The sequence below is a fragment of the Saccopteryx bilineata genome, chromosome 1 (assembly GCF_036850765.1).
Source record: "Saccopteryx bilineata isolate mSacBil1 chromosome 1, mSacBil1_pri_phased_curated, whole genome shotgun sequence".
Classification (NCBI taxonomy): domain Eukaryota; kingdom Metazoa; phylum Chordata; class Mammalia; order Chiroptera; family Emballonuridae; genus Saccopteryx; species Saccopteryx bilineata.
In genome coordinates this window covers 238,298,502-238,315,891 of record NC_089490.1, presented here as the reverse complement: position 1 = coordinate 238,315,891, position 17,390 = coordinate 238,298,502, and the positions used below count along the sequence as shown (strand labels likewise).

The window sequence follows — 17,390 nt, the reverse complement described above, 5'->3', positions numbered from 1 at the left end:
GTGGATCCTGGTTGGGCGCATGCGGGAGTCTGTCTGACTGTCTCTCCCCGTTTCCGGCTTCAGAAAAATACAGAAAAAAAAAAGAAAAAAAAAGTAAGATCACTAAAAAAACTCAATAAATTTGCTTTTGTTTTTGTTTTCCTGTTGAGGTCTGCAGCTTACTTGAGAAGGTCACACTAGAAGGAGAAGCATTGGGATTCTTCTTCTAAAATTCTATTCTGATGTTCGAGATAGTGATTCTTTCATTAGTGTGTATCTTTCTTTACATATTTTGTGCTCATTTGTTATCAAAGAGGCCTTCCAGGACCCATGAAACAGACTCAGATTTCAGCTAATCCGAGTGCAATTTTCTGCTGTGTGGTGGAGGAAAGTTATTGGAAAAGAATACTAAGCTGACATTTATGTAGTCGATACTTGAGCGAATTGCACCATGCTGTTACCCAGGTCGTAAGTTATTACAAAGATTTTGACAGAAAGGCATATTGGTTACATTGGCTTCTACTGCTGCCCCTTTTCTCATATTCCTGACTTTACATTCTTTATCAATGAAGACCCATCTCAGTTGTAAAACTTCTGACTTCATACACCTTAGGTCTGCTCTAATCCCAGAAAAGAAATTTATGACCTTTTTAAAATTCTCCCCTTTTACTTGGAATAATCTTTTCAGAAGTAGGTTTCCTCACTAGAATTAAACATTCAACCCTGTAGTTTACAATCCAATCGTGATCGTCCACGGGCCATTCAACCTTCGTGTGCGTAAGTCAGAAGTTGAGATGTTCCTCTCAAAGTGCTTTTCCAACTGCTCAAACCACCTTATAAATACGTTTCTCCATTTACCTCCTTACCTGTGACAACAGCTTAAATTAAACATGTGAGTCCCTTGATTTACGACACCGTCTGATACCCAACATTCAGTAATGCCTCTGTATTCTGACATCAAACTCTACCCCAAATCTGTCTTCTGCCCTGCATGTCCTCAGCTATCCCTCTGCCCCAACCCTGATCCAAAATTCTCCCACATCTGAAGAAGAACCCCTGATAGATCCCCTATATTATTATTTTCTTTTTCAAAGCGTGGCTGGACTGTTTTCTTAGTTGGAATACTCTGCGTAACCCAGATGCCCACAGACTGAAGTCCTGTTTCTCACCCTGGAAAACAGGCAGCTGACTGGCAAACATCAAGGAGACTCATGGAACAGTCCGTGGAACTAATCAAGATCTAAAAATGAAGATTTCCTCTTAGGATCTGTAGACATTAACATTCAAGTTGAGGTACAAAAACAAAATAAAACAAAACCCGGAAGCAAAATAGCTGAGAAAATTGCATAAAAATATACTTTCAGCAATGAGTGCCTGGTGTTACATGATACAGAAGCTGTGTTTGGAATAACAAAAACAATTATGCTTTATTCAATAATCTGTGATGTATATGGACAGTAGGCTACACTAGTGTGCTGGGTTAAATCGATTATGACTTTGGACTTCAAAACATCTTCTTCTCCCAATTTACATTAAGTTATTAAAAAAAGACACCTTGGCCCTGGCCGGTTGGCTCAGCAGTAGAGCGTCGGCCTGGCGTGCGGGGGACCCAGGTTCGATTCCCGGCCAGGGCACATAGGAGAGGCGTCCATTTGCTTCTCCAACCCCCTCTCCTTCCCCTCTGTCTCTCTCTTCCCCTCCCGCAGCCAAGGCTCCATTGGAGCAAAGATGGCCCAGGTGCCGGGGATGGCTCCTTGGCCTCTGCCCCAGGCGCTAGAGTGGCTCTGGTTGCGGCAGAGCGACGCCCCAGAGGGGCAGAGTATCGCCCCCTAGTGGGTAGAGCGTCGCCCCTGGTGGGCGTGCCGGGTGGATCCCGGTCGGGCGCATGTGGGAGTCTGACTGTCTCTTCCCGTTTCCAGCTTCAGGAAAAAAAAAAAAAAAGAAGACACCTTGCCTTACCAGGCAGTGGGGCAATGGATACAGAGTTCGACGTGAAGGACCCAGATTTGATACCCTGAGGTTGCCAGTTTGAGTGAGGGCTCATCCAGGTAGAGTGTGGGATCCTGCTGGCTTGAGCGTGGGATCATAGATATAACCTGATGATTGCTGGCTTGAAACCAAGGTCGCTGGATTGAGCAGGGGTCACTAGCTCTGTTGTAGTCTCCCTCCACCCCTGCAAAGGCACATATAAGAATGCAATCAATGAACATCTAAGAAGATTATAAGGAGACTGAGGATGTGCAATGAAGACTTGATGCTTCTTATTTCTCTCCCTTTCTGTCTGTTTATCCTTATCTATCCCTCTCTCTGTCTCTGTCCCAAAATAAGTAAATTAATTAATTAATTAATTAATTAAAGGAACACCTCTGCTTTAATCAGTGATTATTAAAAAATAATTCCATCTAATCCAAACATGCAACAAAGGAAACATGTGAAACACATTTTTTTGGTTTTGATAATCTTGAAAAGCAGTACTTACCATGACAGGTGGGTGCACCAGACCAACCATTGTCACCACACTCTATGACACCTGTAGTGTGTCCGGCTTCATTTTTATATTCGTCCTGGCACTGAAATTCCAACCTGTCATTGACCTTATACCACATGCCGCCAGCTTTGGCCCTGGCATTCTCAAACACAGGCATACCACAAGATTCTAATGCAAAATAGAATTGAAGATTTCATTTCTAATATGCTGTTAACAAACAATCTAATTAAGTCAGCCCCAAACCAAGGGGAAAAGAACAGGAGCTTTATCACTTAGAATATGTTAATACATTATGTATCATACAAAAATAATCTAAGAATACCAGGGATAAATCATTGTCCTAAATTAAATTCTCACAGTGATAAAAAAGATTTCTACACAGTTTTGCTATCACTTATATTATCTGAATAACTTATTTTAAGAACATTATCTCAATTCAGTTTCACTTAGACATTTATTCTATGTTAGCAATAAAATAGGCCATAATAGATATAACATACTGGGTTTTTTTAAATATACAGAATAGCATTTTGTTAATGCAGGTGCTAAACTTAGTAGCTGTTGTAACATATATTCTCAAACAAAGTGAAATGGTTTCATAATAAGATTAATTTTCGACACTGAGAATAAATGTATAAACATTCTATGAAATTGTACTTTAGAACTTACTAACTTTAATGCTCACATGCTGATATAGCAATTTCAAGTATTTACTTAATAACTGTATATTATTACTTTATATTTATCAAGATTGAATGTAGAGACAGGAATACATTTGTAATTAGTATAAAAAAAGTGTAATGTTAAAAATAGTCTCAATCTTCTCTAACATTATACTGGAGTGATATTATTTAAAGTTTAAATAATTTACCTCAAATTTTAAAATGTATTATGTAGTAAGCTAGCTTAAAACTTAAAAAATGAAAAGCAAAACTATAATAATAAAAGTAATAGTAGAGACATTTTCTTGTCCCTAATAAGAGTAATATTGTTATAATTGCTAATAAGAGTAATGGGTGATTGATCATAATTTAAAATAAAATAAGTTTGATTTGAAGGCAACCTTCATCATTTTTTTTTTATTTTGGCTAGTTCTCATAGCACGTATAGAAATGAAAAAAAAAAAATGATTGAATGGACAGTTCAAATATCCATTCTTTTTAAAGAGAATGAAAAATATGGTTGCATGGCTGTGAGGTAATAAGATAAACTGAGCAATTATTCTTAAAAAATTCTCTTAAACATCGAGGTAGCAGGACAGAGACATATTTCAATGCAGCCAATCCCATTCTATCTAGAGCCTTTCTTAGTCTCCACTAACTAGATGTTTGTAGGTTTTGAAAGAGGATTCACCCTATAGTAGCAACCATATGAATTATACAGATGAAATTATTTCAAAATGATCTACGATGAACCCATATTTTCACTTAAAAACATAAAACATTTATATTTAGGAACAAACACTCTGACATAAAACTCTGATAACCCAAACACAGGAACAGCACGCCAAGGTCTCAGCTAACAATAAATGACTTGACACCAGAGGGCAAAGTTTCCCCAACCTGGATGTCCTATGGGTGGAACTTGAACTGAAAAGTGAACTCATATTTACCTTACTTGTAATTATTTTAAAAAGGCAAAAAAATTACCTATATGTTTTTTCTTAGACATTTTTAATCTTTCCAGGTAGAATCTCCTCAGCTTTTGCCAACACAGGAAAAGAAATTCAGTTAGAATAAACTTTTGTGCAACTGCCTTTGACACAATGAACACAAGCATCACGAATGACTTACTAATGCACTTGGGCTGAGCTGACCATCCACCTCGCTGACACGTAATAGAGCCTGACATCTGACCATCTTCTGTGACGTAACCTTGTTTGCACCTGTATTGTGTTTCTTTACATAAGGGATATATACCTTCCGATTCAGCAAGAAATCCATTCTCTATTCTTACCTTAGATTTTAAAGATGTTTCTGAAAGGAAGAGCATAAAAGGAAAAGATAAGGCGATGGTCAATAACATTTTCATAAGGACCTAAGCAATATGACAATAGAAAAAATAAGGCATCATTTTTAAAGGAAAACTGAAAAATAATCTCCATCATCAAAGGGCTGTGTCAGAGTAAATAAGCTGTGAGTTTCCAAAGATATTAAAAGAAAATTTTTAGACACTATGCAAAATTTAAAATACTCAGAATGCTTTGTAAGGAATTATTAGGAATCTGTTATTCTAATGGATCTAAAACTCCTCAGCCTACCAGAGTTTCACCAGAAATGTGTTCTTTCCTAAGTCTTGTTTTGAGGTCACAGCATGTGTTCTCACCATGGGCAAAACTAAGCTAACTATGTTAGGGGAGGGATGTGCTAACCAGCTTGAACTGGTGATCACTTCACAAGGTGTACTCAGATCACAACAGCAAGCCATAAACCTTAAACACATTCAATTCCTGGCCCTGGCCGGTTGGCTCAGTGGTAGAGAGTTGGCCTGGCATGCAGGAGTCCGGGTTCGATTCCCGGCCAGGGCACACAGGAGAAGCGCCCATCTGCTTCTCCATCCCTCCCCCTCTCCTTCCTCTCTGTCTCTCTCTTCCCCTCCCACAGCCAAGGCTCCACTGGAGCAAAGTTTACCCCGGTGCTGAGGATGGCTCTGTGGCCTCTGCCTCAGGTGCTAGAATGGCTCTGATTGCAGCAAAGCAACGCCCCAAGATGGGCAGAGCATCGCCCCCAGGTGGGCATGCCAGGTGGATCCCGGTCGGGTGCATGCGGGAGTCTGTCTGACTGCCTCCCCATTTCCAGCTTCAGAAAAATACAAAAAAAATACAAAAACAAAAATACATTTAATTCCCATTTTTCAATTACAGCCTGTTAACACTGAAAAAGAAAAAACAAATTTGACAAAATAAAAATATAAGCAGCAATCAAATACAAAACAAACACTAGAGAATGTGAAAAGCATTAAAAGGAGGTTAAGCAAAGAAATTTAATAAATTAGTGAATTCAAAGCAACAACAATAATAAAATAGTTCTGGCCATAGACAATGAGGAAAATGAGCCAAATATATGAAAAGAACCTTTGTGAGGCATATGGACATAGCCAGTGCCTAACTACAAGTCCTGAGAGAGCATTAAATGATGTGAGTTCTATTCTCAAAGTGGCTTTATTGGGGTGGGGGAGGGAGGACGATTTTCCAGATTATTAAACAGGAAGAAGAAACCAAACCAAAATATGTCTGTCATACTGAAAAACAAACAAAAATCAGTGTTCTCAAAGAGGTTGACATCACTAAAATTTGAAACTAGATGACCAGAGTGAAGAAAACTATAAATGCAAGAGCTCTCAAAATCTGCATAGCAATCCCATGATTCTTTGGTTGAATACACCACACAATGGTGTGGGGCAAAACCCATGAGAATGGGCAGAGAATAACTAGCAGAGAAAGAACTACTAGGAAACAAAAAAGTCAAAGATTTGCAACACACACAACAATGAACAACATCCATAGTTGATCAGTCAAATTGGAAAGAAGTCTATAAAATGAATCATTTAGTAGGGAGACCAGAAGACGTCTTATTCATCCATATTCCAAATAAACTGGTCCTAATGTTAAAGCTCCTCAGACAGTTCAGTTAGTTTAAAAAGAAGCCTTGAGTGGGTAAGTTTACCATATCAACCTTAGCCTTCCCAAATAAAATATAAAACCAGTAAGACTCAAGGTCTCCAACTCGAATCCCCTGAGAAGTGCACTTTCAAATGGAGTAAGTAATGGAGCTGAAACTATTGCCCTCAGCATCTTCAGTGCATCCAATTGTGGATCATTTTGCTCCAGTGGTGTGTGAAATGGCTCTGCTAGATTCCCAGGCTCCTGCAGAGATGTTCTCATCCAGGGTGACTGTCACAATCAATCTTCTTTGTGGAGAAGACAACAGAAACTCCTAATCTGCCCTTTGCTCATGACACTCAATTAGTACAGGTTTCTTCAGTGTGGTCTTCTGTGTTTTTCTTTTTAAATTATTATTTTATTCGTATCTTATCTATTTTGCTATGGACACATCAAACAACTGGTGTTTCCACTCAAACACACTTGAAGAAAATAATACCAAATAGTTCCAATTGCAAAACAAGAAGGTGATATAAATATTTTGCCATAGTTATGATAGGTGAGTCTTAAAAAAATCACAGCCTGGATCTCAGACCATGTTCTTACCGACACGGAAGCATTCGGGAGGAGGCTCCCAGCCATTCTCCGTACAGGTCATTGTGTTCTGATGATTGGGAAGACTGTAGCCAGGATGGCAGTCAACCTTTATAGACTCACCCTGCAAATAACTTCTCTCACCACGTGGAGAATGTCCATTTTGCAAGTAATTGAAAACAGTTTCCTTAGAATTATTAAATGATAATGAAAAAAACAAACATGAGTTCAGTCAAAATAATAAAATAAAAATGACCTTTAAAATATTTAAATTAGAATGCATAGTATCCAAAAGTAAAAGCACAGCTTAAGGAAAACTAAAGTAGCCAGCAAATGTTTTTAGAAAAGAAAAACTAAAATTAAGTGTTACTTGTCAGTTTTATAATCAAAACATGTATACGAAACAACTAATATGTTTTTTGCCCATAGAACTCATCCTTTGACCTTATCTTGTCTCACAGACTTAACTATACCCGCGTTTTTCTCTCTCTCCTCTGAAATATCTCTATCTACACTAGGATACAGAGGCTGATTTACTGCGGCATGGTACTTCCTGCGACCATCCTTTTGGAGTGCATGTAAGAACACCCCAGTAATCTTGTGAGTTAGTCACATAATTCTTACGACAGGAATAGTAATACCGTTTTCCTGACATTACCGGAAAATATGGTCTGTATCTATCTGCCTGATATAGCTCTCAGTGTTCTATTTCTGGAAAACCACAGGGCTTAACTAGCTATAAATACAAACAAAAAAGAAAAAAAAGTGTACTAAATAATGTTTTACCTTAATATTAATCCAATGAGCAATAAATTGTTTCATTAGTGAGTTATATTCTCTTGCTAACATAATTACACTCATGACATTAGTGTTTCTAGGACAAGAAAAGTTATGAAGTTCAGATGTCACTAAGATTTGTTTTGTGATCATTTTGCAATATAAAAAAACCCCAAATCATTATGTTGTATACCTGAAATTAATACAATGCTAGTTGTCAAGTTTAGCTAAATAAGTAAGTAATCTTTTTGCTTGTAATTAATATGCACATTGAGGTCTGTTTTATGGTGATAATAGCATCCTCTTTACGGGAGTCATATTTTCAAAATTTGTATTAGACTTATGCCTAGAATGAACATTGAGGCCATTGACCTATTATTTGTATCGTTTCACTTTTCAAGCAAGGAATATTCACTTAATTATGGGCCACCTTACAATAAACTTATATAAAGAAAAAGAATGTGATTGTAGAGACAGAAAACACTCGAAAAGGGTAAAAAAAACAACCCCAGAAAAGAAATGCTCTGTTGAACTGAGTGGCATTTGGCGACATGTGATGATTTTAGAAAATCAGCAATGTCTCCAGAACCTCCCTCTCATATAAGGGAGCCCAACTTCCCCCGTTGAGTGAGTGCTGGACTTACGGACCCTCTCCTAAAGAGTACAGGCAGACGGCTGAAGTGACAGTATGTAATCAGGTCGTGAGTTTAATGGAGGCGTCCTCCTTGTCTCTCAGGTCACTGATTTTGGGGACAGTTAACTGCCATTCAAGCAACATATGGAGACCCCCAGGTGGTTGGGCACTGAGGCTTCTGGGAAAAGCCATGGAGACAGTCCTCTCAGAAACATTCTCCAGCTCATCCCCGCCCTCCGTGACTGCAGCCTGGGCCCACATCCCCAGTGCAGACCCACAAGGGGACTCGGCACCGTGCAGCTGAACCACTCCCTCATCCCTGAGCCCTGGAAACTCTGAGACAATAGAGGGTTGCTGCTTTAGTCACTGGGTTTGCAGGAACATTTTTTCACTGCAATAAAGAAATGAATATACTAGATATGAAATGGTTGTATTATTATCCAAATTTTTTATTTGCACATTAGAATTTTATTAATGAGAGACATATATATTCATACACACATTTAACATTGACTAGCAAAATTTAAAAGCTTTTCATGAGCAAAACTTGGTTTTGATCTTAATTAGCATTGGCTACTTTGGAGAGTAAAGAAAGCCTCCAAATCCTCTGCTCTACATTCTAAGTAAGGCAAAGATTTGGACTTCTTAAGTCCCCATTTTTTTATGTATATGAGAAATAATTTCATAATTAGGAGCTAGGTTCTGAAATGAATGGAATTTACAGCTGCATCTTGGAGGGGGCTCCCAGTCTATCTCGTGCATTTTGCTGTATTCCCTCAGGTTAAGGGATGAAAGCTGTTGTACAGTGGTATGTGATCACATGTCCAAGTCTGTTTTTAGCTACATCAGAAATTTAGTCCCCGTTGCAAACCTTGGAGTATCACATGTTACTTCTGAAAAGGAAATGGATGTGTTAATAATGCAGAAGTCATTTACCAGGAAAATAATCAATTATATGAGGATAAAGCAACTGTTCTTTTTCGTCCTTACCATAGAACAAAATGGCATTACAATGAGCACAGTCCCAAGCCCGTCCCCACACCAGTCACTTCCTTCTGTCATTGCACACCCGAGGAATCGGTGCCCCTGTGCTCTGCAGTGCTTTCTCCGTAGTCATCCCGCCTGTCACAAATCCCGAGTATGGTATAAAACCTAACCTGTCACTTCAACTATGCTTTCCTCCTCCGTCAACTGCATCGGCTTGTGAAGTTGTGATAAGGACTGTTCACACATATTCTGAGTCTCTTCCTCCCAGCACTTGGTGGGAGGGTCCCTCCAGACCAGTGAAGGTTTGTCCAGGACCCTTTTCAGATGTCAAAGGATGCTCAAGTCCTTCATGTGAGTGAACTGGGGACCAGGGTGCTTCCAATTGGGACATTTAGGAAGCCCTGTTCTGTTGTGATTGTGGTTACTTAAGGATATTGCTCAAATTAAATAGTGTACACACCACAGCATCATAGATTATGAAATGGATAATGGAAAGTGATGTACATTCTCCTCATACCTGGAATTTCATAAGACACCGTAGATTCACTAGACATTAATTTATGATAACTCAAACATGTGAGGACTAGGCCTGACCTGTAGTGGCATGGAGGATAAAGTGTCAACCTGTAACACTGAGGACACCGGTTTGAAACCCTGGGCTTGCCTGGTCAAGGCACATATGGGAGTCGATGCTTCCTGCACTCCTCCCCTTCTCTCTCTCTCTCTCCTTTTTCTCTGTAAAATGAAAAAATAAAATCTTTTATAAAATGTGAGGACTAGATTATAAAATAATATGACACCAAAAATCATGAAAAAGAATTTGTAAATTTAATAATAGCAGTACATTTTAAAATGTTTCAATTTCCACGTGACCAGGCAGTGGTGCAATGAATAGAGCGTCGGACTGGGATGCAGAGGACCCAGCTTGAGCGCAGGTAACCAAGGTCGCTGGCTCAAGTAATGGGTTACTTGGTCTGCTGTAGCTCGACAGTCAAGACACATATGAGAAAGTAATCAATGAACAACTAAGGTGTCGCAACGTAAAACTGATGATTGATGCTTCTCATCTCTCTTTGTTCCTGGCTGTCTATCCCTGTCTATCCCTCTCTCTGACTCTCTCTCTCTCCATAAAAGAAAAATTAAAAAATAAAAAATAAAAAATAAAAAATAAAATGTTTCAATTTTGAAAATGTGTTCATGTTATCAAAAAAAATATATATATGGACTACACTAGAAATTAAAAATATATTCTATTTTTCTGTTAAAAAGGTATGTCTGTTTCCTATAGGTAATTTTGTTAAAATATTAAATTGACAGTAAAGTTAATGACCTTTAATAGCTTTTTAAAGTTATCATTAAAATAAGTTTAGTAAACATATTTAATATGTGTGACCTGATAAGATTTGACATAGAATCTCTAAAACCGCAGTCATGAGTAAGATAATGAAAATACCCATCACTTTACAAGTTTTCCTATATGAGAAATAAGAATTCCCAGACATTTTGAGATTATAATAATCTAGCATTTTTGTGACATAGTTCTAGCCAAGATTTCATGATCCTGTTCAAAAGACTCCCTATCACTGTGGAGTGCCTGTCACTCTTTGACACTCAGATGACAGAAAATAATTTATTTTAATTTTTTATGAGGTAAATATGTAGGAATAATAACATGCATATGTTCTTTATTGTTAACTTACAACACAAAATGATTTTACCTGTCAATTCATTATAAAAATAAAGACCAGGAAAAGAGAGAGAGAGAGAGAGAGAGAGAGAGAGAGAGAGAGAGAGAGAAGAGACAGGCCCTGGCTGCTGGCTCAGTGGATAGAACATCAGTCTTGCATTTGGATGTCCAGTTTTGATTCCTGGTCAGGGCACAGAGGAGAAGTGACCACCTGCTTCTCCACACCTGCCTTTCTTCTTTCTTTATTTCTTCCTGTCATGTAGCCAGAGACTTGATTGGCTTAAGTGTGGCCTCTGGCACAGAAGTTAGCTTGGTTGTCTCAGAGTGTCAGCCTCAGGTGCTAACAATAGTTTGGTACTCAAGCATTGGCCCCAGGCGGGGTTGCCGGGTAGGGGACCACGCAGGAGTCTGCCTCACTATCACTGCTCCTCTCACCTAAATAATAATTTAAAAAAAGTCAAATTCATACGTAAGAAAAAAGCTAAATATTCAAGCCAGGTTACTTTACCATGTCGTGACCCCAGAAAGCACAGAAGGTGTGAAGGATGGTGACTAGCGGCAGCCTGTGGGTGACCCCCACAGTATGCTAATGCATGTGTTCCAGCGGTGCTGTTTGAGGTTTCCAGTTGTCTTCAGGAGCAGGTATCAAGTGTGACTCTGATCAAAGTGCCCCACCAGGAAGCTCATTTATTCAGGTCACTCAGTAAATATCAAAGTTCAAGAGCTTGTGAATAGCCCTCAGTTCCCAGGAATGATCAACAAGTCGTGTGATTGCCAAATGGACATTATAAGCCCTAGAAAGACTACTAAAAAAAAAACACAACTAGATAATTGAGTAAATAAGCAACTAACTGTATAAAATGAGATGCTCAAGGCATGAGCCTAAAGTAAAACAGTGCAGAGGCCTTTAAAAACACTAATAGATGTGACAAATGAGAAGCAATGGGCAAGGGGCATAAAGAAATCATTCAACGTTAACACTGAGGAACAAAATTTTTGTTGCATCCACAAAAACATTTGTTCTTACCTAATTCGAGTGTGCTGATCTCAAATCTGACATTAGTTTTCTCTGTAAGCTACAATTATTTTGCAATTCAAGATTTTAGGTTTTCATCTTATTGTAAAATTTTCAACATTTAGTTTAACATAATGAAGTAGAGAGAAGCCAGGGGATGATGTCAGAGTAATGGCGGGGTAGGAAGCGATACCAATAAATCTCACCCAAAACTCAACAAGATCTTCAACCAGAAACAGAAAAACCTATCCTTGGAGCCTTCAGATGTTTCGCAATACACCCGAAGGTATGGTCGAGTGAAAAATTGGCAAAATATATAACCAAACCCCGAGGGAAATAGGGAGTAAGAAATGCTCTGCCTTCCTCATTAACCTAAACAGGGTGGCTTTCACTGGGAACTGAGAATATAGAAACTGAGGCGGGCAAAGGGGGTGAATAGATCCAGGCCGTGGCAGAAACGGCCGAACCAGGCTGTGGCACGGAGATCCAAGCCAAGGAAAAACTGTTCCTGTGGCAACCCGGGCAATACAAGCTAACACTCGCGCCAAACCCAGACAAAGAAAGACAAGTGGGGCAGCCATTTTCCCCCGATCCCCCAGTCGGCGCGTGCAGATAGTGGGCGAGAGAATCCTTTCAAGCCTTGGGAGTGGGCGCCCGTGTTGTCCCACAGAGAGCCAAAAGCAGAATCTCCAGACCACCCCAGCACCCTGGGAAAGCCGCGCATGGGGAGAGAGTGAGAGCCAATTCCAACGCTGAAACTTTTCTGTGTGGGTGGGGATTTCACTCAGAGTGTGAGACTTCCGGCCTGATATCTTGGTCTGCACGTGCGGATAGTGAGCGAGAGTTTCCTCCAAGCGCTCCGGGAGTGGGCGCCTGCCCGTGTTACCAGACAGAGTGGCAGAGCCAGAGGTCTTTGAGTGGGCGGAAGCCCTGCCTGATTATGCTAGCAGCTCTGACTGACTGAGCCTTACCCAGAGCCCTGTGCTGAGTGGAAATAGAGTGGGGAGTAGCCAGCTCTTTGAGCCTCTTACTATCCAGGCAGAGGCAGTAGCAACCCCATAGCTGGATTATCAGGCTACTAATTGAGGAAGGAAAGACTAGGAGAGAGGCTCCAGGAATATGGACTTTCTCACTGGTGGAGCCTATAAATGCTAATGAGCCTCGACTGCCAACGAGACTGAAGCACAATACATGACATCGCCATAGAGATTTATCAACTGCAAACCTCTACCTGAGCATGCCAAAGTGGCAGAACCTGGGGTACAGAGTCACTGACCAGGAAGAGGGAGAGAAAAGAAAAAGCAAGAAGATAACCTCTCAAAATCAAGAATAATCGCAGACTTTATAACCTATCCCATTTTATTATATTTGTTCGTTTGTTTCTCTTATCTTCATTCTTGATATTTTTTTTCCCTACTCCAGTTTGGTCAATTAACTCTCTGCCAGTCTTACTCTCTCCTCTCCTTGAATTACACTACTCATAAGTGTTACATCTCCCATTATTTTTTCTTTCCTCTTCCTTTCTCTCTATGAGGGTTGCACTCCAAAACTCTTAACTCTCTCTCTCTTCTTTTTCTTTTTTCTTCTTTTATTGGTTCCCTCTTTTTCTCTCTCTCTCTCTTTCTTTTCTCCCTCTATATTAGTTTCTTCCTTTCTCCTTTATGTCTCCTCTCATTCAAACCTCAATAATGAACAAATTATCTTATCTGAGACTCAAACATATGTTTGTGGCATTTTGGGGTTTTTTTACTTCACCTTTTTAAATCACTAGCAGTGCTCCCATCCCTGGCTCTCCATTTTATCTAGTTCTTGTTCCACTAAATAAAATAGTAATTTTTTAATTTGTACCCCCATATTCCTGTTTCCCTCTTATTCCTCTCATAATAACTCTTAGTCAACCAATACCTAAAAGCAAATCATTTTATTCTTGACCCAAATTTTTTCCTTATTTGCTTTTTGTGGGTCCATACCACCTTCTTTTTTCTTTTTTTTTTGTGCCCCTTTATTACTTTTCCTCAATTCAGGCCCTCCATTAGAGGCATTGTTTGTTCTATTTAATACAATATAATCCATAGTTCACCACAAGATTTTCTTAAGAAAGAGGGGAGAGGAGAGGAGAGGGAAAAAGGAGGGGGGGAATAATTTCCTTTTTTTAAATTTTTATTTTAATTTATTTTTCTTTATTTCATTATTAATTTTTTAAAAAAAACAATTCTTTTCGATTTTTTATTTTTTTAACTTTTTATTCTTTATTAAATCTCATTAATACTATCAACAAAACCACCCTCAGATGCCATTAGGAAAGAGAAGATTGAATATCATGGATACAAAAGAAAGAGAGGTAACACAGCTAGATGAGGAAAAATCTATAAAGAAAAAATTTAATATATTGGAAACCTTGGAGCTAAATGACAGAGAATTCAAAATAGAAATCCTAAAAATCCTCCGAGATATACAAGAAAATACAAAAAGGCAATTTAGGGAGCTCAGAAAACAACTCAATGAACACAAAGAATATATTTCCAAGAAAATTGAAACTATAAAAACAAATCAAACAGCGATGAAAAACTCAATTCACGAGCTGAAAAACGAGGTAACAAGCTTAGCTAATAGAACAGGCCAGATAGAAGAGAGGACTAGTGAAATAGAAGACAAGCAACTTGAGGCACAACAGAGAGAAGAAGAAAGAGACTCAAAAATTAAAAAAAAATGAGATAACCCTACAGGAATTATCTGACTCCATCAAAAAGAATAACATAAGAATAATAGGTATATCAGAGGGAGAAGAGAGAGAAAATGGAATGGAGAACATACTCAAACAAATAATAGATGAGAACTTCCCAAGCCTGTGGAAAGAACTAAAGCCTCAAATTCAAGAAGCAAACAGAACTCCGAGTTTTCTTAACCCCAACAAACCTACTCCAAGGCACATCATAATGAAATTGGCACAAACCAACAGCAAAGAAAAAATTCTCAAGGCAGCCAGGGAAAAGAAGAATACAACATATAAAGGAAGGCCTATTAGATTATCATCAGATTTCTCAGCAGAAACTCTACAAACTAGAAGAGAGTGGACCCCAATATTTAAAGTCCTGAAAGAGAGGAACTTTCAGCCATGAATACTATACCCATCAAAGCTATCCTTCAAATATGAAGGAGAAATAAAAACATTCACAGATACAGAAAAGATGAGGGAATTTATCATCAAAAACCCCCCACTCCAGGAATTACTAAAGGGGGTTCTCCAATCAGATACAAAGAACAAAAAAAAAACAAAGCCACAAGTAAAAGCTCCAAGAAGAACACAATAAAACCAAATTTAAACTGTGACAACAACAAAAAGAAAGGGGGGGAGAAGATGGAAATTAACAGTAGCAAAGGAAGATGGAGTGCAAAAGTACTCACAAAATAGTGTGCTACAATGAACAAGGTAGGAACCCTTTTCATTACTTAAAGGTAACCACCATTGAAAAAACCACCACAGAAGCACATGAGATAAAAAAGATAGCACCAGAGGAAAGATGTATGGAATACAACCAAATAAAAACAAAAGATAGAAAAATGAAAGAGAAGGATCAAACAAGACACAAAACTAACAGAAAGCAATATATAAAATGGTAATAGGGAACCCACAAGTGTCAATAATTACACTAAATGTAAACAAATTAAACTCACCAATAAAAAGGCACAGAGTAGCAGAATGGATTAAAAAAGAAAATCCAACTGTATGCTGCCTACAGGAAACTCATCTAAGTAACAAGGATAAAAACAAATTCAAAGTGAAAGGCTGGAAAACAATACTCCAAGCAAATAACATCCAAAAAAAAAGCAGGCGTAGCAATACTCATATCTGATAATGCTGACTACAAGCCAGCAAAAGTACTCAGAGACAAAAATGGCCATTTCATAATGGCTAAGGGGACACTGAATCAAAAAGACATGACAATTCTTAATATATATGCACCAAACCAAGGAGCACCAAAATATATAAGACAGCTACTTATTGACCTTAAAACAAAAACTGACAAAAACACAATCATACTTGGAGACCTCAATACACCGCTGATGGCTCTAGATCAGTCATCCAAACAGAGAATCAACAAAAATATAGTGGCCTTAAACAAAACACTAGAGCACCTGGATATGATAGACATCTACAGAACATTTCATCCCAAAGTGACTGAGTATACTTTTTTCTCCAGTGTACATGGATCATTCTCAAGAATTGACCATATGTTGGACCACAAAAACGACATCAGCAAATTCAGAAAAATCGAAATTGTACCTAGCCTATTTTCTGATCATAAAGCCTTGAAACTAGAATTCAACTGCAAAAAAGAGGAAAAAAATCCCACAAAAATGTGGAAACTAAACAACATACTTTTAAAAAATGAATGGGTCAAAGAAGAAATAAGTGCAGAGATCAAAAGATATATACTGACTATGAAAATGACAATACGACATATCAGAATCTATGGGATGCAGCAAAAGCAGTGATAAGAGGAAAGTTCATATCACTTCAGGTATATATGAACAAACAAGAGAGAGCCCAAGAGAACCACTTAACTTCACACCTTAAGGAACTAGAAAAAGAAGAACAAAGACAACCCAAAACCAGCCGAAGAAAGGAGATAATAAAAATCAGAGCAGAAATAAATGAAATAGAGAACAGAAAAACTATAGAAAAAATTAATAGAACAAGGAGCTGGTTCTTTGAAAAGATCAACAAAATTGACAAACCCTTGGCAAGAATTACCAAGGAAAAAAGAGAAAGAACTCATATAAACAAAATCCAAAATGAAGAGGAGAAATCACCACGGACACCATAGATATACAAAGAATTATTGTAGGATACTATAAAAAACTTTATGCCACTAAATTCAACAACCTAGAAGAGGTGGATAAATTCCTAGAAAAATACAACCTTCCTAGACTGAGTCAAGAAGAAGCAGAAAGCCTAAAAGGACCTATTAGTAGAGAAGAAATAGAAAAAACCATTAAAAACCACCCCCAAAATAAAAGTCCGGGCCCTGACGGCTATACCAGCGAATTTTATCAAACATTCAAAGAAGACTTGGTTCCTATTCTACTGAAAGTCTTCCAAAAAATTGAAGAAGAAGCAATACTTCCAAACACATTTTATGAGGCCAAATAACCCTCATACCAAAACCAGGCAAGGATGGCACAAAAAAAGAAAACTACAGACCAATATCTCTAATGAATACAGATGCTAAAATACTAAACAAAATACTAGCAAATCGAATACAACAACATATTAAAAAAATAATACATCATAATCAAGTGGGGTTCATCCGAGAATCTCAAGGATGGTTCAACATACGTAAAATGGTTAACGTAATACACCATATCAACAAAACAAAGAACAAAAACCACAGGATCTTATCAATAGACTCAGAAAAGTCTTTCGATAAAATATAACACAATTTTATGTTTAAGACTCTCAACAAAATGGGTATAGAAGCAAATATCTCAACATGATAAAGGCCATATATGATAAACCATCAGCTAACATCATATTAAATGGCACTAAACTGAAGGCTTTCCCCCTTAAATCAGGAACAAGACAGGGCTGTCCACTCTCTCCACTCTTATTTAATGTGGTACTAG

General features: G+C 38.2%; 1 protein-coding gene across 1 annotated transcript in view; it reads right to left on the bottom strand.

Moving 5' to 3' along the window:
* The window catches only part of LOC136319483 (complement factor H-like), a 55,657-nt gene extending 48,340 nt beyond the window's left edge, over nt 1-7,317 (bottom strand). The window contains 4 exon segments of the mRNA XM_066252731.1: nt 2,459-2,635; nt 4,261-4,443; nt 6,675-6,849; nt 7,186-7,317. Of these exon segments, the coding sequence (XP_066108828.1) occupies nt 2,459-2,635; nt 4,261-4,443; nt 6,675-6,849; nt 7,186-7,317 (667 nt within the window).
* Between the last annotated feature and the right edge of the window lie 10,073 nt (nt 7,318-17,390).